At 44.0% G+C, this 17,438-nt stretch overlaps 1 protein-coding gene across 4 annotated transcripts in view; it reads right to left on the bottom strand.

Annotated features, from left to right (window-relative positions):
• Positions 1-1,852: 1,852 nt before the first annotated feature.
• The window catches only part of TJAP1 (tight junction associated protein 1), a 580,368-nt gene continuing 564,782 nt past the window's right edge, over positions 1,853-17,438 (bottom strand). For all 4 annotated transcript variants that reach the window (XM_069608809.1, XM_069608808.1, XM_069608811.1 and 1 more), the window contains one exon: positions 1,853-14,113. In XM_069608809.1, the coding sequence (XP_069464910.1) occupies positions 12,752-14,113 (1,362 nt within the window). In that variant the 3' untranslated portion in view covers positions 1,853-12,751. The remainder of the gene's footprint in view (positions 14,114-17,438) is intronic.

Genomic DNA, 17,438 nt, shown 5'->3' with positions numbered 1-17,438 from the left:
AGGGGCAAGCTTAATCCCTTCCGACACCAGGTTCTTTTGATGCAGCTTGTGCCCAAGAGGTTGCAGCACCAGAACATGTGTTGATTACTTCCCCAACCACCGCACGCATACCTTTCTTCATTGGCAAACATTCCCGAGCGCAAGACCCTTTGTCCTGCATGCACAATAAAAGCTGGTTGCATTTAAGAATATTGACAACACAGATGACTAAATTGAAAACCTAGGTTAGCATGTAAATAAAAATCGACCTATTAAATACAATACTACTTTGATGGACCTAACGCCTAAAGGTACAGTGAAGTCAGATTGTTGTAGGGACTACTTCAAGCCATACGAAGTAGATGAATTTAGGGAAACCAAAAGTTAGCATTTGGAGGGGGAAAAGCGCCAAGTACAACGGGTTTTTGGAGGGCTCACTAGTGGAAGTAGTAATGCACTATGTTCTCAAACAGTCGCTCTTGGGAAGCACATGCATCAAGGATTAAGAATCCGTTGAGTCACAGAATCAGTGGTTTACTGAAATGTTATTACCGATATGGAGCACAACACAGGTCTTTTCCAAGTGCATAGAAGTTTGTAATGCTAAAGTGATTGCAGTAGCACTTTCTGGAGCTGGAGTGTGGGGGTGTTTGGGGTATAGGCCATTGGAAGTGATACAGAATCCGTTTTTAAATATTAGTTTTAGGTGTCCCTGGATGTACACCAATGTGCGCAATTAGATTGAAAGATGGAACGTCTCCATAGGCCACACTCATTTGATTTCTGGATTCACAAATCCAAATGTAAAGAATATCACTGATGTAAGTAGCCAGGGTGTCGTTAGACCATCACATCCCTACATACTGCGAAAAGTGGGACGGATTAAAATCCAAACTCTTGCTAAGTGACCAACAAAGGTAGCAGTACTCGTGGACTGGGCAGTATCAAATACCTTCCGCTTGCTAAGAATGTGGGTGCAGATAAAAGACCCTTTGGAATCGAAGAAAGACTTGGAAATCATGCACTCTCCAAGTCAGAGATGTTTAATAACTCGTGGGAATTTCAAGGTCCTTGAAATTCAAGACAAACATCGATATTGAAATTGGTTTGTGGGGGATAAATGATGTGACTGTGACATAAGCCCACATTCACGCAGATTGGGCCCCGGGAGAGTGGGAGCACTGTATGCGATTTTGAGAGGCAATGAGATACTGTCAAAGTATGATGCGGCGCGGTTTATCCAAGAGGCGATGTTAATGAGATTGGGTCAGTGATATCCACTTCCTGTGTGTTTTAGAATGCTTTTTTATATTTTCAGGTTGTGTTTTCTACTCCGTTGATTATTTTGTGATGTAACTTTTCTTTTTTAAAATCGTTTGTAAATATATTTACTAGTAATGCTGTAATGGCAGAAACAGAATAAAAATGTTCTCATACGTACAATAAATGATGCAGAAAACAACAATACAGATCAGCAAGCTAACATTTCATTAGAAAAAATGAAAATGATTTTCGAAATCCAGAAGAGGTATTAGGTCAGCAATAAAAGGAGAGGAGGGTCAGCCCCCGGCACAAGGAGCACATTTCCTGGAGTAACCCTTAATCCTGCCCTCGCCCCACGCTTTCCCCAACTATAAGACAAATCAATATTTTGTACTTAATATTATAATTGGTCAATGTAAAAGATTATTGCTAGGTGTTTGCTGGTCGTCCTGTGCACCCAGAACAGTATGATGTACCCGAGTGTGACTGCACATTTACCTGTGTGCTGCAAGTGTACTCACCGAGAAGCTGTGGCGCCCTTCACGCGTAAAGTGAAAGCTGTTGCAGCAAGTTTCCAATTCAGCAACCACAAAAGACATGCACAAATAAATTCTTTTTAAAATAGTTTATTTTTTGTCTTAAAATATATGTCAGTTTTGAGAAATTCTGAATATAAACCTAGTTGGAGATTAACAGTCTCTTGTTAAGAAGTATGGAGGACAGAGAGAGCCATGAGACATTCACAGCCGTAATACTGTCAGACTAATTAAACAAAAAATCCCATGCAGACTTCAAACCTGGTCCACCTGCACTCCATCGCTGCTGTGCGGTGGGAAATACTAGATGGACGTACGTGTCAAGGGCCGTACCGGGAGAAATCGCAAACAAACCGAGGGGATTCAAATGCTCATGGATTAGGCTCGTTTATGTGCAGGTGTGAGGAACTGGTGTCAATGACTAAGAGAGCCACTCCCACACACGGTTCCCAATTAGGTGTTCACTGTGAAATAGGCTAAGAACACGTCAGATGATGCATAAAAGAGGTCTTCAGTTGGCAAACCATTCCATAATTCTTCATCAAATCAGTGCCATTATAGTAAGGGGCCGATCATCAAATCAAGAGTTCATTCTACCCCTAAAGATGCACCCAGGCACAAACTGCTATTCCATGTCCCCTATGCATGGAGGCACAAGCAACCTCACGCGTTTCTACCTTGCCGGACATCAACAAGGTGAGAGACAACAACTGTCACTTAGAAAAGCCAAATGTGATCATTGAGCCAAGACTTGATCAGAGGCTTCTTAAGCACTTGGAATTCCTCTTCCGTCATGGAAATCACTCTTTAATAAACCCTTAAAGATACCCGTCAAGCCTGACCTGCAAGCCCTAGACATGTCTGGGTTGCTTGCGTTCTTGTACAGAGGGTACGCGGCCTAGCAGTTTGGCCAAATGAATGGTCAGAAAGGCACAGTGTCTCGGCAGCACCATATTGCACATTAAGGGGGCCATGCAAGGAAACAAGTCAAGTTAGGTAGACCTCATCAGCCTTTCCTTTGAATATACAAATGTCGTGCTCGCAGAACAAACACAAAACACTGAGACACTGAACGGAACCCATTTAACCCACAGATGTAAACTACATTGTGTTACCAACATAATTACATGTGGAAGCAGCCAGTACATTCATCCTCCACTAGTTTGACATTGCGCTCCACTACTCACACAACCTTGCCCCTCTTCGTTTACTCTTTCAAGACTGTCATTACTGCCCTAAACATGATCTGAAAAATCTCTAAGCCATGATCATACACAACACAGGACCTCTTATAGCAGCAATTTAATCTCGCTCATGCAGCACTTCAGGGGGTTAAATATGTGCAGTTGCTTTAGAAAGTCCACCTGTCCTTAGGTGGTCTAATAAATGGACCTTAAGTTTGAAACTGTGAACCTAATGATGCTAAAAGGGAGTTCCTTGGTCAGTCATACAGACTCTGGAGCGCTAATAAATCTATGGTAGGATTTACAGTGCAGCAAGAACAGACGCCTCTTGCAACTAAAGGAATCCTAAAAGCAGAGTTCAAAGCAGCCATCCAAACAGGGGCATCTGGGAACATAAGATGCAGAGTTTAGGGTCTCCTAGCAGGTACACGTCCAGCCGAATATCGGAAAGCAAGAGCAACCATTCCTCAGCATGGTTGGGCTCAAAACGGGTGGAAATAAGCCCAGGCCTTTCCCTGAAAAAACCTCCAGGACTTGTTATTCCACTTTCCCAACGGCAGAAAGGCAGCTGGAAGAACACCAGAATACCCTTGGTAAGAGTTAATGCATTTCACATGGACTCGGGTCTTGTTTATCTTATTAAAGGTCGAGCTCAGGACAGCAACTTGGTAAGTGAAGCATAAGTTCACCAGTCACCACTGTATGGACATAAAGGCCAGAGAGTTGTCTACGTTTATACAGGTGGTTTTGCAGAACTGGATTGGTGAGCTCAGCCTCATTCATCACCTACTCCCTTGCAAGGTATGGCCTTAATATTTTCCAATTACTTTGCAATTACTCAACATGTGAATCTCTGCAAGATACACTGCTGAAGGAAGGTATCTTTCAAGGATTCACGGGCAAGCCACCCGCCTACACCTCAGAGGCTCATCATTTACTTGCACCCCATTGTGTTGCCAGAACCTGAAAATGGCCCCTGTGTGAGGACATTAGGCCTGCCCACCTGACTGGCCAGGAGGCCCACAACGAGGTGGACCGATCACCGAAGCCAATGGCAGATTTATGGTGTGCGTATATGTAAAACTGTTCGAGGATTCCCAACCTAATCACAGGGAAAATGCAAGGGAAGCAAATCTATGAAACCTCCAGTGCTGGAAAACTGCAGTTATTGTTTAAAAGTACAACCACCACCTCCCTGACCCATCAACTGAAGGCCAAAACATAATCATTTAAACGATTGCCAAGACTAGAGAGCTGGATGATGGAGTGTCTTTGCTACCAGCTCAAACTAAGGCATTATAAAGATCACTTTCTTCAGAGTGTGTGCGGTTGTAGTAGCTATGGATTGTAATACTACAATAAATCAGGTAAAAAAACCGTTTATCCCATACTCCTATATTAATCTCACAGCACACCTCACCACAGAACCTGCAGAAGCCTTTGAATAGTAGCAGAGCAGAGGGCATGATCTTTCGATTACCGAGGGGAAGAGTTGCATGCCCCGTACAGGGGTCTTCTTCAGGCAGTCTCATATATTGAAGAAGAGTCCACTGTAGCCACATTACCAAGTTGTCACATGATCACAATGGGCTCTGGTTCACTTAAATGAACCAATTTTACAGCAAGACAATTTGATAAGCTACCAAAGAAGGTAAGAACGTGATCCACCAGGTGCATCCACACCCCCTCTCCAACCTTGATATCACAGAACTCTAGTAGACAACAGATTATCTGTTCCCTCCACGAACAAGCCGTGGCAGAGCCCATCACCTGACCTTCATTAAATCCTATGTGACAGAACACAAGTCTTCTTACACTTTCTTCATTTAGGATACCATAAAACCTTCCCTTTCCTACTTGTTATTCCAAACACCAACCAAAATCTAGTAGAGACTTGAAATCCAGCCCTTCAGTACTTGACCCCTTGAATGCGATCCACGTGTAAAGATGGGGGATTGAGCGTGATGTGGTAGAGAAAACTAAGGCTAAATGGGAAAGGTATAATGCCAGTTTTACCACAACGGCAAAAAGAGTTCCAGTGAGCCTGCATGCCCCACTGCTCTAGGGGGGCAATGTTGTTGCCTTCTCCTTGTCTAAAGTGCAGTCCACACCAAACTCCTTCAAGTTCTTGTCATGATGACTTCAGATTCCACGATCACCTACACCACAAGACTATGATCTGTATCTTTAATAGAGTTCTTCTCAAACTGCAGTTAAGTATACATCAGCGCTTGTGCCAATAGCTAAGCAGGTTACAATGGAAGATGGTGAGGAGTTTTAAGGCTATTTTGGTACACCTAAACGGCTACTGTGACAGGTCAGATGACTATAGCTGGTATGGCAATGCCTTCGAGGCACTATGCATGTTACGATGTAGAAGAAGCAGCCATCTTTAAAAGTTCAACTACGGAGGGGCTTACATCACAAGCAGCAGAGGAGTCGGGAGAGATGGCCCTGTGTTAGCAAGAAATGGCATATGGGGCCTAACCCACCAGTGTCACAAATGGAAGGAAAATCTGATAAGACTGGTGAAATAGGCATTCAGGCAACGAATGATCACACCAAATCCAATAAGGAGGGAACCTACCAATTATTCCAACTACCATGACGTAATGGAATATGGCGAGATAGGATTTCGTTTGAACTTCAAGATGCAAGTAAAATAAAAAGTATGGGCACATGCCTGGATAATAGGGAATCTGAAGACACATTTGTCCATCTTTAACCTAGATATCTTTAAGGGACTTGAGTCCGAAGCGAGACATGCACAGGCCAACATAAATACATTGGCCTGCATGCTCTGGAAACAATAAATGAGTTTTATTTATCACTTGCAACCCTGTGCACTTGAAGACTACTACAGAGGAATAGGTTAACGTAACTTGCTGGCAAAAGTTATATTTTTAGCACTGTAACTAGCAGGTGCTACCATTTTTGTACTTAATAGGTGTCATTTTACTCAAAATGATGAATGGCATAGTCAATCCCCAGGAAAGCAAACATGCGACTCATGGTCCATAGATCACTCCAGCATTAACCCAGATAGTGCTCGGACTTTGGGTTTTAAGAGATGACTTCTTAATAGTTGAACTCAGAAGTACACAGGGAATACAGCACAACCATCTGGAGAAAGCAGTACAAAAAAGGGAAATACTTGATATGGCTCAGAAATAATGCCCTTAATATGGTGGAAAATGTCATTGTGGAAGCTTCAAACACTGTTTATTTCAAAGCTAATTAAGAGTCTTATTCATACAATGTGAATGAACAGAATGGAGTATAAACGGCTACGGCTAGTAAGAAAGAAACACTTGCTGTGGACACCCACACAGAGAATAAATGGCATAGGATAACGACAGGAAGATTAAGAACGAGAAGAAAAAGGACAAAAGCACTATTGGGGACAAAGACTCTGGATGCAGAAACATCCATTTTCAGGAATCTCTCACAGTAAGGCTTTATACAAACCGATGACAACCTAAAAATAATCTTTAGCAGCAATCCGTTCCCAAAGTCTGTAAGTAAAACAAACGAAGGAACTTGCTTGCAGTTCCAGGAATGAAAAGGACTTTTATTTAAGCTTAGTTGTGTGTGAAACTGAATGCCTAGAAAGCGCGTTTAGGTGCTGCAATATGCATATCTAAGGAATGCCACATGTTCAGTGAAACCCTTCAACCGCCTGAGGAACAGTTGCCACTTCCATTATTTCAGTTTCAGAATAATATCAGAGCTTTTTTGGAAGGTATAAGGCACTAATCTTAAAAGAAAGGTTTGAAAAACCTGAAGTCTGAAAGCCAAATTGGAGAAATATTTGGATAAAAAAAAAAACAGGAGTAGAATTGACTGGGATGATTAGGACAAGTGTGTGCAGGGGGTGAAACTGTGCTGTGCCCTAGTTTTATTTTTTAAATGGCAATCTTTTTATTTGATGCATTTACTTGTTTCAGTCAAAAGCATGCAACTATTTAATGAATGAATTTTCACACATTTCCAACAGTGATTAACAAAAAGTACACATCGGTGCCTACTCTCGAATATTAGCTTAGTAAAACATTTAAAGCATTCCTGCAATCTAAAACAAGTAAGAATATTAGGGATTAGAGACCAAATGCACCCTGCACAGTCCTAACTCCCAAGAGATCCAAAACATGGCTTTAAATAGTGTTTTCTGATAACTGTGAGCTTACGGCAAATAACACATAATGTATACAATCTTGTACCGTGACAATGCATAAGCGACAGGGTCTTACTACCCAGAGTCCTTTTCCAGGCTCCTACAACAGCTGTGATTTTTACCTGACAACGCTTCCAAGTTAAGTCGAAAGGTCTGGCCTCCAATGTGTTACTACTGCCAAATACCTTTGCATAGCCTTTGGCTTTGCTGTCCAGCAGTTTGCACTCAGATATTTACCTGACGTCTTAGGTTCTTTAGCAACACACTAACTGCTAGGTACATCCATTGCCAGATTCTCAGAATTGCTACAGACCACTTCTGTAATAATCTAGCAGACCCTACCTCAAATCAAGCCTCATAGGGGTAGTCCTGCAAAATAAGAGGAAGGAACTTACCCTCCACTATTCCAGAGTCATACAGGAGAATGGAGTATGTATAGGTATATATATATCGAGTTATAACAGGTGTACTACTTCTGGAGTCATGGGCCATGATAAAGTGCATAAAAAGAATTCCACATCATTTTGTTTTTAAAAAGGAATTGTAGTGTTTTTCCAGGGTAGCTGTTTATATTCATTTGATTAGGTGGTGTAGAGCTTCGGAGAAAACGAATATGTTTATTTTTTCAATATTAGTGTTTGAAAAAATAACTGAGTTGACCTTCAAAACGGGGAAAAGCATGCTCTAGACCATGAGGAGGTATCTGTATGACTCAGCACTGGAATGTTAGTTTTGTTGGGAAAGATCTCACTTCTTCAATTGCCGCAGGACTATCAACCAAACAAAGAGAATAGCTCAGGAGCACACATACAAGCCTTCTTTAGAATGTTGCTGTTTAGATGCCCCAACTGCCCCTTGTGTTAGAATGCCCCATAAAAATGATGGCAAGTACACATTCTGGGATGCCCGAATACTTGTTATGCCACAGGTGGTCCCTATCTATGCGATACAAGGTGCTAGAAAAATTGACAAATGAACACCTATGATTTGAAATCTCTTTTTAAAAAAAGAGCCATGTTTTCTAGGACAGGAAGAATAAAAGTTAGCAAAATAAAGAGAGGTGACTTGGAGCGACCCCTCCTTGTGAAAGTAGAATAGAGTGCACGAGTGTCTGGTGGGACACATGAATTAGAAGACACGGAATAGCATGGACGTAGGACGTTACGCATGTAGCAGAGTGAAAAGTACTTCAAATCCAACATCAACAAATGAAACAACAAAAACAAAATTCAAATAGAAATTCTTGAACTTACAGGTCTATCAATCAAACGTAAAAAAGCGACATTTTCCAGATTTTCAAAGTATGGTATTACAAATTACGTTTTCAAACCAAAGACTTCTAATCTTTCAGAAAACCCACGGAAATGCAAACATCTTAGGTAGCGTAGGCAAGAACATCTAATGAGGTAGGCTCAGGTGTCCTCACTAGGTTTACACCAGCATATTTGCCCCTTTAGTGATACAATATTGAATACATTTCCGGCACGGCACAAACAGTTGCACTGTTTTTTCACTACCATTAAAAGGGTGAGCAACTCCTCTACAGTACAGATTCATAAGGGGCCCTCAGACTCTCACTATCACAGTTTAAATGTTATCAAAGAGAGAAAGCAAGCACCTCAGCAGAACTGCAGCACTTAATAGGCCAGTCCCCGCACTTCACAGCAGGACTGCTGTACTAGTACTAAAGCGCCTCAGGTCTACAGGGTTTTTAATGACTTTTCAGCAGCTTTGCAATACTCAAGGAGACAGTGGTGTTAACAATATTTTGAAGGTAACAGAAATGTTGATATATTTTAATGGGTCAGTACCCAGGCCAGGACTGTCTAATAAGTGGGGCTTGAAGCTAATGTAGTTGGGCCCACTGCAGTGACATTAACATCTGTAAATGCCCACACAGCACTGCTGAGTGGGCATTTACAAATTTTGGGTGGGCCTTGCCCGCTCAGGCCCTACCCTGTCTACGCCGACAGTACCTGCATTTCTTGGTTGGACCAATATATTTTGTAAGGCAGTGCCAGAAGCATTTAGAACAAGTAGGATCCACAGCGATCACCCAGGCAAGGTTAAAGTTCAAATTAAAATGTTAAAGTCCGAGAAAACTGGTTCCATACCAACGGAGACTAACCCCACCTCTAAATTCAAACACATGGGTCACTAAGCCAAATACTGCAATAGTGAACATGCAGCTTCATGGTGGTCGTCAGATTACAGGAACTGGAATACGCCAGCAACTGGCTGTTCACAAAGCCATGTAATGCTTCCCGCGGAGCTTAAAGATTTGCAGATGTTTTGGAAGTTAATGTACAAACAGCCATGCAGTATCACCAGCAAAACACACATGAAAACAAAGGAGGATGATGGTTAACTGAGGGGTGCAATGAAACCTCTGATGACGAACCGGAATTTGATGGAAGCATAGCACGTTAAGCACCCTAAGACAATAACTTTTTTTCTTTAACATGCATGGAATACCAAGCATTACATATTTTATGTTCGCTATAAAACACTCTGCGACAAGGCGAATTAAAAAAACCCACAGCAAGTAAGGTGTTTGATGGCTTTCTTACATAGAGCGTTTGGTTTGTATATACTACCGTTCAGTTTCTTAATTATAACTGCATTTAAGGCACTACAGGGGCAGGATTCATAGTAATAACTACATCAGGAATATCCATGACTGAAAGATGGTGTCCGATTCATTCAACAAGCATTAACAATGTTGGAAAAAAGAAGTTCTTGTGTTACATTTACTTACCACCACTAATGGTTCATTAACATGACAATACTATCAACATGCAGATCTCAATTAAGGAAATACAATTCAGGCGCCTTAGTCTTTCAAGTTAAAATGTCCAACAAAGTATAACCAATTTTATTTGGCCAAAGAAGTTAAACTAAGGTCCCGGAGAAGTCAAAGAGTATTACATTCAAATAACACAAGATCGGCCTTGTCTGAATGCTCTAACCAACAGAGAACACAAAGAACTGTCCAGCTAGAATACCAAAGCGGGACCGAACGGGTTGTGCACCAGGGCTTAAAAACGTCCATGGACCAGACACTGAAAATCAAACAGACGAGGATGCAGACATAAATTGGCCTAGGAACTAGAAACGGCCCAATTTGCCCACAGATGGGTCCAGCTACCAGTAGCAGTGTCAACCATTGTGATGCCATGCACTCAGATAAACTTGCCTATCCAAAGCAAGCAGCGGTTTGGGGGCAGCAACCAACAATCATTATGTAAACCTACAACACAAGGGGATTGTTCCAGCATCCCATTTGAAGGGGAACTTCATAAGCATCCGATGCCCATGGAGGTGCTTCTTATATCTTTGGACATTTCTGTCTTTTTTTTACGCAATGCTAGGAACCAATGGCTATGAGGTTGGCAATTCCAAAGTGCCATTTTCCAAAAGTGTTATGGAAAACTATTCATGGCATGAAGATGTGAGAGTTGGTGAATCTAACTTTAAGACCATCAAACCCAACTGGAGAACATGGGAGCCGGCAGGCACTGCAATCACGCACAAACGTATATTGTAATGCTCTCCTTTGAGTGCAGGATGGCACCAAATAGAAGTTCATCGTGTGCCAATGAGCTTCCAATAACTGAAACAAGACGGCGGAAGGAGATCATAAGAGTTAGAAGCGGGGCTGGGCATTTCTACAGAATGGATTCCAGGAATCCTACCAAGCTACAATACTGAAACATCCTAGAAGCATCGAAAAAGCCAATTTCTTGCTTTTCTGTTAAAATTGCACTCATTTGGAACCTCTAGTCTTTTCTTCTGAGAATTCAAGACATTGCAGATTCAAAACAGGACAAAAAAGCAAGAAACTAGGAGTTTTTGTATTTACAGGATGTACTGCAGCAATGCTGGATTTCTGGCAATACTGCCAACATTCCTGCAGAGCCCCCCCCCCCTTCCCTCTCACTCCTCTTTCCTACCAACAAGTGCTAGTCCCCGGTCTACATCCCCACTGCTTAACAAGTGGCTCCGATCTAGAAATGTATACTGAAGTGGCAATTCATTCTCTTGGGGTATTCCACTAGCAGGCTCCACCGCTTAGTGAAGGATGGGCAATCACATGTATACTAGGAGTAAGGCTATTCACACGACCTAATACTGTTATGAACTGTGGAATAGTTGTGCAAACCCCTTGTGTTAAACATTTGCCACTGTAGTCAGACCTAACATGGCCCCATGTTTAATCACTTTTCAGGGATTTGATGAAATGATTAAAGGACTTGTAATGAAATATGCTTTGTCCATTGCTTAAATACTATTTGTAAATTTGAAATTGGTGATTTAAAACCATATCATCACTGCATCAGGACTATAATGCTCTGGTGTCTCTAAAATACAACCAGGTGCTGTCAGCATGGTTTGCAGAGTCAGACAGACTCGACTTTTGGAGCCGGAGGAAAGCTATTCAAAATGGCATATATCAGGGGTCTGAAACCTGCAGATCCCCAGATGCTGTGGACTACAACTTCAATGATCCTTCACCATTGACTATGCTGGCTAGAGCATATGGGAGCTGCAGTTTAAAGCATCTGGACAGCCAAAGTCGGCAGACCTCTGGAATATATGAATACATTTTGGGGTGCCGTGTAACAGCAGTCCAGAAAGAGGGTCTTTCCTGAAGCGCCTAGGCACCACCAGCCCTACATATCCAAAGGCCATTTTTTTGTAGTGACAGTATCATTCTGCATATAAAAGATTCTTTAAAATGTTTTTCAATAAAATCATGTCATAAAGCACGAAGCAGGCGCTTTTCTTTTCCAGAAATATGCTGGGCTGTGGACGAATAACGTAGTGCTGGAAAATGAGCCAAGGACGCGGGAAAGGCCATCAAAATAAAACGCAATGGAGTCAGATGCTATGGAGGACAAAGAACATGAAAACGTCTGGCTGCTAATCGTACCATACCAAACAATAAGAAAACAAATATATTGCAAAACAAAAACACAGCACCAAAAAAACAACAGGACAGCACGCATCATTTCCAGATGTACGAGATGGCGAGGATCTCCTCACGGCCAAGACCCAACATCTCATTCAATTCAGTCATCAGTCCCTCAAATGCAGGAACACATTTAGATGCGACAGGTGCAATGCACACTGGTCACCTGCGCCTGTCATAAGCAAATAAGGTGCGTTGTAGCAGTATGTGTGTGCATCAGGGTGGACAAACCCCAGTGATGGGGTGTCTAAGATATGGGAGCAGGACCAATGGTCGGGAAACGGCATCCGAGGCCCATCGGGCGCAAGGATAGGCGGGAGGGACTATGTGCTCCTGACACTATACTGAAATATACTGCAGAAATGTGTTGGACTGTGCTGTCTCGGAAAGCTTACAGGGTGGGGCTGCAGTGTTCCCCAGACACGATCGGCAGAGATTTGTGTCTGTGATTTACCAGAATCTAGAAGTTCGGTCTCCTTTTAGTTTCGGCTTCGCTCCTGCTGGCTGTTTCCTTTAACATGTTCTCAAGGTCCAGGGGACAAAGGACAGAGTAACCCACATTCTGAGCACTGTCTCATCCAGCCCCTGTACCATAGGGAAATAGGAGGGCAGCTGGGAAAGACCTGCACCTACTCCTCAGGTTCTAGTTTAGCAGATTGCCATGCTCCTGTGCCCGTGTCAAACTGTCCTTTCGGTGCAGGTGGTGTACCCCCATCCTTTTGGGGCTACGGTGTTGTCGACCACTGGGTGGCTTGTCCCTTGGTTCCACTCGTTCCTCAGAACCTGTGCTGTAGTCTTGGCAGTTCTCCTGAAGCAACAGTATGTCCCTTTCCTCTGCGGGACACACTAGGGGGTCTCCTGTCAGAAGGTCAGTAGGGTACTCTTTATGCTTCTCATGAGGGCTGTCATGTCCACTTTCTTCTCCGGGGCCACTCATTTGCAGAAGGTTTTTGGCCTCCTCTTGGGAGAACTCGGAGCCATACTCTGAGGCGAAGCGACTTTTCCTTGCCCGGTTCTCCATACTGTCAGTGTCCAAGCTAGAGTCTCTGCTCACTGTCCAGCTGCAACTCTGCCCAGACTCCTCTCCATCCGAGTATGCTGCAACCACTCGGCCCAGTTCCTGCATAGACTGACTAAATCTGCGCTGCAGCTCCTGTGCTGTGTCTCTGCTGAAGGAAGTGCGGTTCACCAGCACCCCGCCAGAGGTTGGCGGAGCCTTATCCACAAACATTCTTTGCCAGTTTGCCAAAAGGTCCTCTTCAGAACTGACTGAGCTAGCAAAGGCGCTGGGCGGTGGAGGCGGGCTGCTGATAGGGCTGCTCTGTGAGGAGCGCAAATCCTGCTCCACGCTTCTTGCCCTAGCTGGTGTGGACGAGGGTCGCGGGACATGGCTAGCTGCTGGACGCCTGCCCTCTGAAGCAGGGCTGTTGGGCACGGTTCGGCGACGATCCAGCCCATCCTCTTCACCTTGTACCAGGCTCAGAGAGATAGCCTGCCGCGTAGCATAGGTGCAATTGGGCAGTGGGCTGTTCTTTGGGATTCTCACCTTTTCTTCTGAAAACTCGATGACCTTGCGACCAGGGTACATTGGGTGGGGTGGTGGGGGCGTTGGGTAAGGGTTTAGTTTCTCAAAGGCAGGGACCTCATCTGAAGTGCTCTCCACACTGTTCTGCTGTTTCAGTGCCCCATTCTGCTGCTGATGCCCAGACTCTCCAGGCGCTGGGCTACCCTCACCCCTGGACAGTGCCGGGCTTGCACTGGCATCGGACGGTGTACCACTCATGTCCACGTGGACAAAGACATCTTCAGCCACAGGGCCACTTCCACTACTGGACTTGGCAGAGTTGAGGATCATCGACTCTGGCTTTTCAAGTACCCGGGCAATGATGGCAGTGGGTACCACATCAGACTGGCTTAGGGCGTGGGATGTCTCGTGCCCAGGCACAGCAGAATCTTGGGGATCTTGGAGGTGCTTGCTGACCATGTCCTGCAATTCATATGGGAGCTGGAAGAGATAAATGAAAGAAAAATTAACCATTTAATGTAAAGCATCTGGCTCCACTATTACACATCCGTTTTAGATTGTATAAAAAATGCAATATAATAATGGAATAAGCAACTGTTTCCACAATTTGCTCCATCATACCACTTGACCACATTCCCTACTCTGCTGCGGGAGAAAAGGGTGTGGAATAGAAGAGTGGACCACAGGGATTGCAGCCCCACAAACATTGCCAACTTGGCTCGAACCATCAGCTGTGACCCGAGCCGACTGGCCTTATGATCAAGGGGTTGCACTGACAAATCCTATGTGCAGTGCTCGTTACCAGCCAACTGTCCAGGGTGGCCTGGGAAAACATCAACTAGTACAGAGCACATATCAAAGACTACACAACTTAAATGGGGAGCTCTGTATCAATGTCATGTTCAGGTGCCTCGTACAACATATGTCCATGTTTTCAGTGCCAGCCCTATGTTGCTTACATACACCGCAGAAAATCCCTGCAGAGTGGAAGGAGATGTGCTTTGGGTACACCAGACCTAGCACACAGGTGTCCCTATTTGCTCCATTACCTTGTTGGAGCCCTTTTAGTGTCCCCCTTAAAGTCTTGTTACTGTCTTCTGCTAACACTGCTTCACGTACAAGCACATCAAGAGCCTCAGCGCAGGCAATATGGGTGTGTCTTACAATGCTCTGATTAAACTGCTAGCGGAAGAAGAAAAGGGTGGGCCACCAACAGCCTTCATCACATCACTCATACCACGCACTGAGATGCTGAGTCTATTTATTTAAAATGTTTTTTATTGATTATTTGTCCTCTTACCAGGCACAGTATGCACCATTATAATAAAAGTTTGTCATACGGTTAAAGTATCAATCTTATATGAGCAAGAACCCAATGGCAATATCTAGTTTGAATGTTTCCCGATGTCTCTTGGTCAGAAGTTCAATGGTAGAAGGTTACAAGGTCAATTGCATGGCTGTGCATCATATCATTTATCCAGTCCCCCAGAGAGATGGCCTGGGGATGCGGGGGGGAGGGGAATCTGTGCTGCATCCAATGTTGTGCTATACATCTCCTGGCCAGCAGCAGGGCTAGCCTGGTGAATCGGAGATTGTATGGTTTCACCTCTGCTTCGACCCAGATGGTTGAACATACCCTGCAACATTTATCTCCTCAGGAACCCTCCTTTAGAAATAGATATGTTTAGGACATTCCCAGACCATATGCTTGCAGTCTGCAGGGGCGTCCTCTACTTGGGGTCACCATCTGATTGATCAGGATTGCATTTCCTCCTCATGGGTGATGTGCAGTATAGCTGCGTAGAACGTTGCGATGCATCACTGACAGCCTAGAGCTTATGGATCTGTTACTGGTCAGGCTGCAGATCTCATACCACGGGCCCTCTGCCAACGCTTGCAGCAAATCTAGGTTCCACCTAGAACGCTTGTCATTGCATGGTCTCCCATGTAATCTGACTCTATAGTAGGAGGGTGTATTAAATTGTGTATTTCCCTCCTTGGAAAGGAATAAGTGTGAAGAATTCACGCGCTGTCATATTGTTACGCAGGTTTATTCCAAGACCCCTCCATGACTTTTCTATGCATGGCTCATTCATAGGGGGTGTGATGTGCCAGCATTTGAGGTTAAATGGTAGCAATATCTTAAGCTTATGACTGTCAGTGATTTTATGCCAGGTCCAACGTGTGATTGCAAGTGTATTTATTTTCCAGGGAACAGGGGGGTATTGGTTCCAGTCTATGCCACATTTATGGGGTTTTCATACTTAGATATGCATGACCATACATCAGGAGTGAGCAAGGGCTATTCTAAAACTGCAATTTCGCTGAACTGGCTTGTGCAGCCAAATAGTACAGAAACATACCCGAACACTCCCATTTTCTTTAATTCGTATTTATTCCCAAACAACCACACCCCATATAAATATTTAATTTACTAATAAAAAAATAAAAAAATTATGAATGGCTTTTTGGGAAAAAAATTTGCAGTAAAAAAAACGCGAAAAAACATCCCGCGATGAAAGTACGTCGTGACGTTCAGCCTTAAGTTGTTGTTGCCCTCGCCATATAAGCTAACTGAATATACTTATGAGCTGTTTGAAGAAGGTCTTCGTTAAATGAATTGGGATCATTTGAAATGGGTACAGAAAGAATGATGACCATTTATAGTGCCGCCACTCTGCCTAACCGGGAGAGAGGAAGATAAATCCACCCGTCAATTCTTCTTGAAATTTGCTTGCGAGTGGTCCCGTAGTTATAAGCATAAAGGTCTCCTACTGTGAGGGCAATCTGTATCCCTAGTCTTTTAGGAGCACGCTGGCCCAAATGCAATTCCCCCTCTATGGCCCGTTTGCCGTTATTTTGGTCAGAGGCAGCAAATCAGACTTATTCAAACTTATTGCAGGCCCGCAAACTTACCAAATGCTACAATATCTGCACTGATGTTTTGGAGATTTACAGATGGGAGATATGAAAGTACTCAGTCCATAGTCCCCTTTTCTCCATCCATTTAGGCATCCGCCTTGGACAGTGAAGAATTGAGCTTCCCATTTAAATTTAGTATCGTGCGCAGGGGCACGGCCCTGGGCCTGTGAATGGCCCAGAGGCACTGAGGCCCCGACATCCAGCACTTCACCTCAGTGACCTTTTAACACATCGGATGCTTAAATACCCGACGACACTGAATATATTAGCTCCTACCATACAAGCGGAGGAAGGTGGGTGGGACGTATGGAGGAACAGGGACTATAAACTATGAGTACTCTAGTCACTATGGTGAGTAACTTTAATTACGCATACGTCCCGTCACCTTTCCTTCATCCTTGTGTGTGATTCCACCGAACAAGACCATAGGGTGGGGCTGTGACAACCTGCCTCTTACCTAGGACGAACCAAAAAGGTTCTTCAGAACCACCTGACAGAACTCTTCATCGTGCCTGGAGCTGGTATACAGGGAATAGTGCTAACAGAAGGCTGACTGAGTGGCCCAAGTAGCCGCCCTGCTGATGACATCCCAAGACGCATGTCTCAAATGTGACTGACGTGGCCTTAGCTCTAACCCCATGGGCATGAATCCCTCCCTGCTCACCCCCCAAAAACTGGTTTGCCATGGCTGTATATGCCTCAGAAATGGCCAGGACCATCCAACGGGCGATATAAGCTTTGGAAGTCTGGTGCCGGGAGACGTGCTCCCTGAAAAGGATGAACAATGCCTCAGATTTGCTGAATGATTTTGTCTGAGAGAGATAGAACTTGAGGACTCTGAGGTCCAATGAATGTAAAGACCTTTCTACCTCAGACTGCAGGT

Source organism: Ambystoma mexicanum, chromosome 4q, assembly GCF_040938575.1.
Source record: "Ambystoma mexicanum isolate Mex_15411 chromosome 4q, UKY_AmexF1_1, whole genome shotgun sequence".
Lineage (NCBI taxonomy): Eukaryota > Metazoa > Chordata > Amphibia > Caudata > Ambystomatidae > Ambystoma > Ambystoma mexicanum.
The sequence above is the reverse complement of the archived record's forward strand: the minus strand, read 5'-3'. Positions and strand labels throughout refer to the sequence as shown.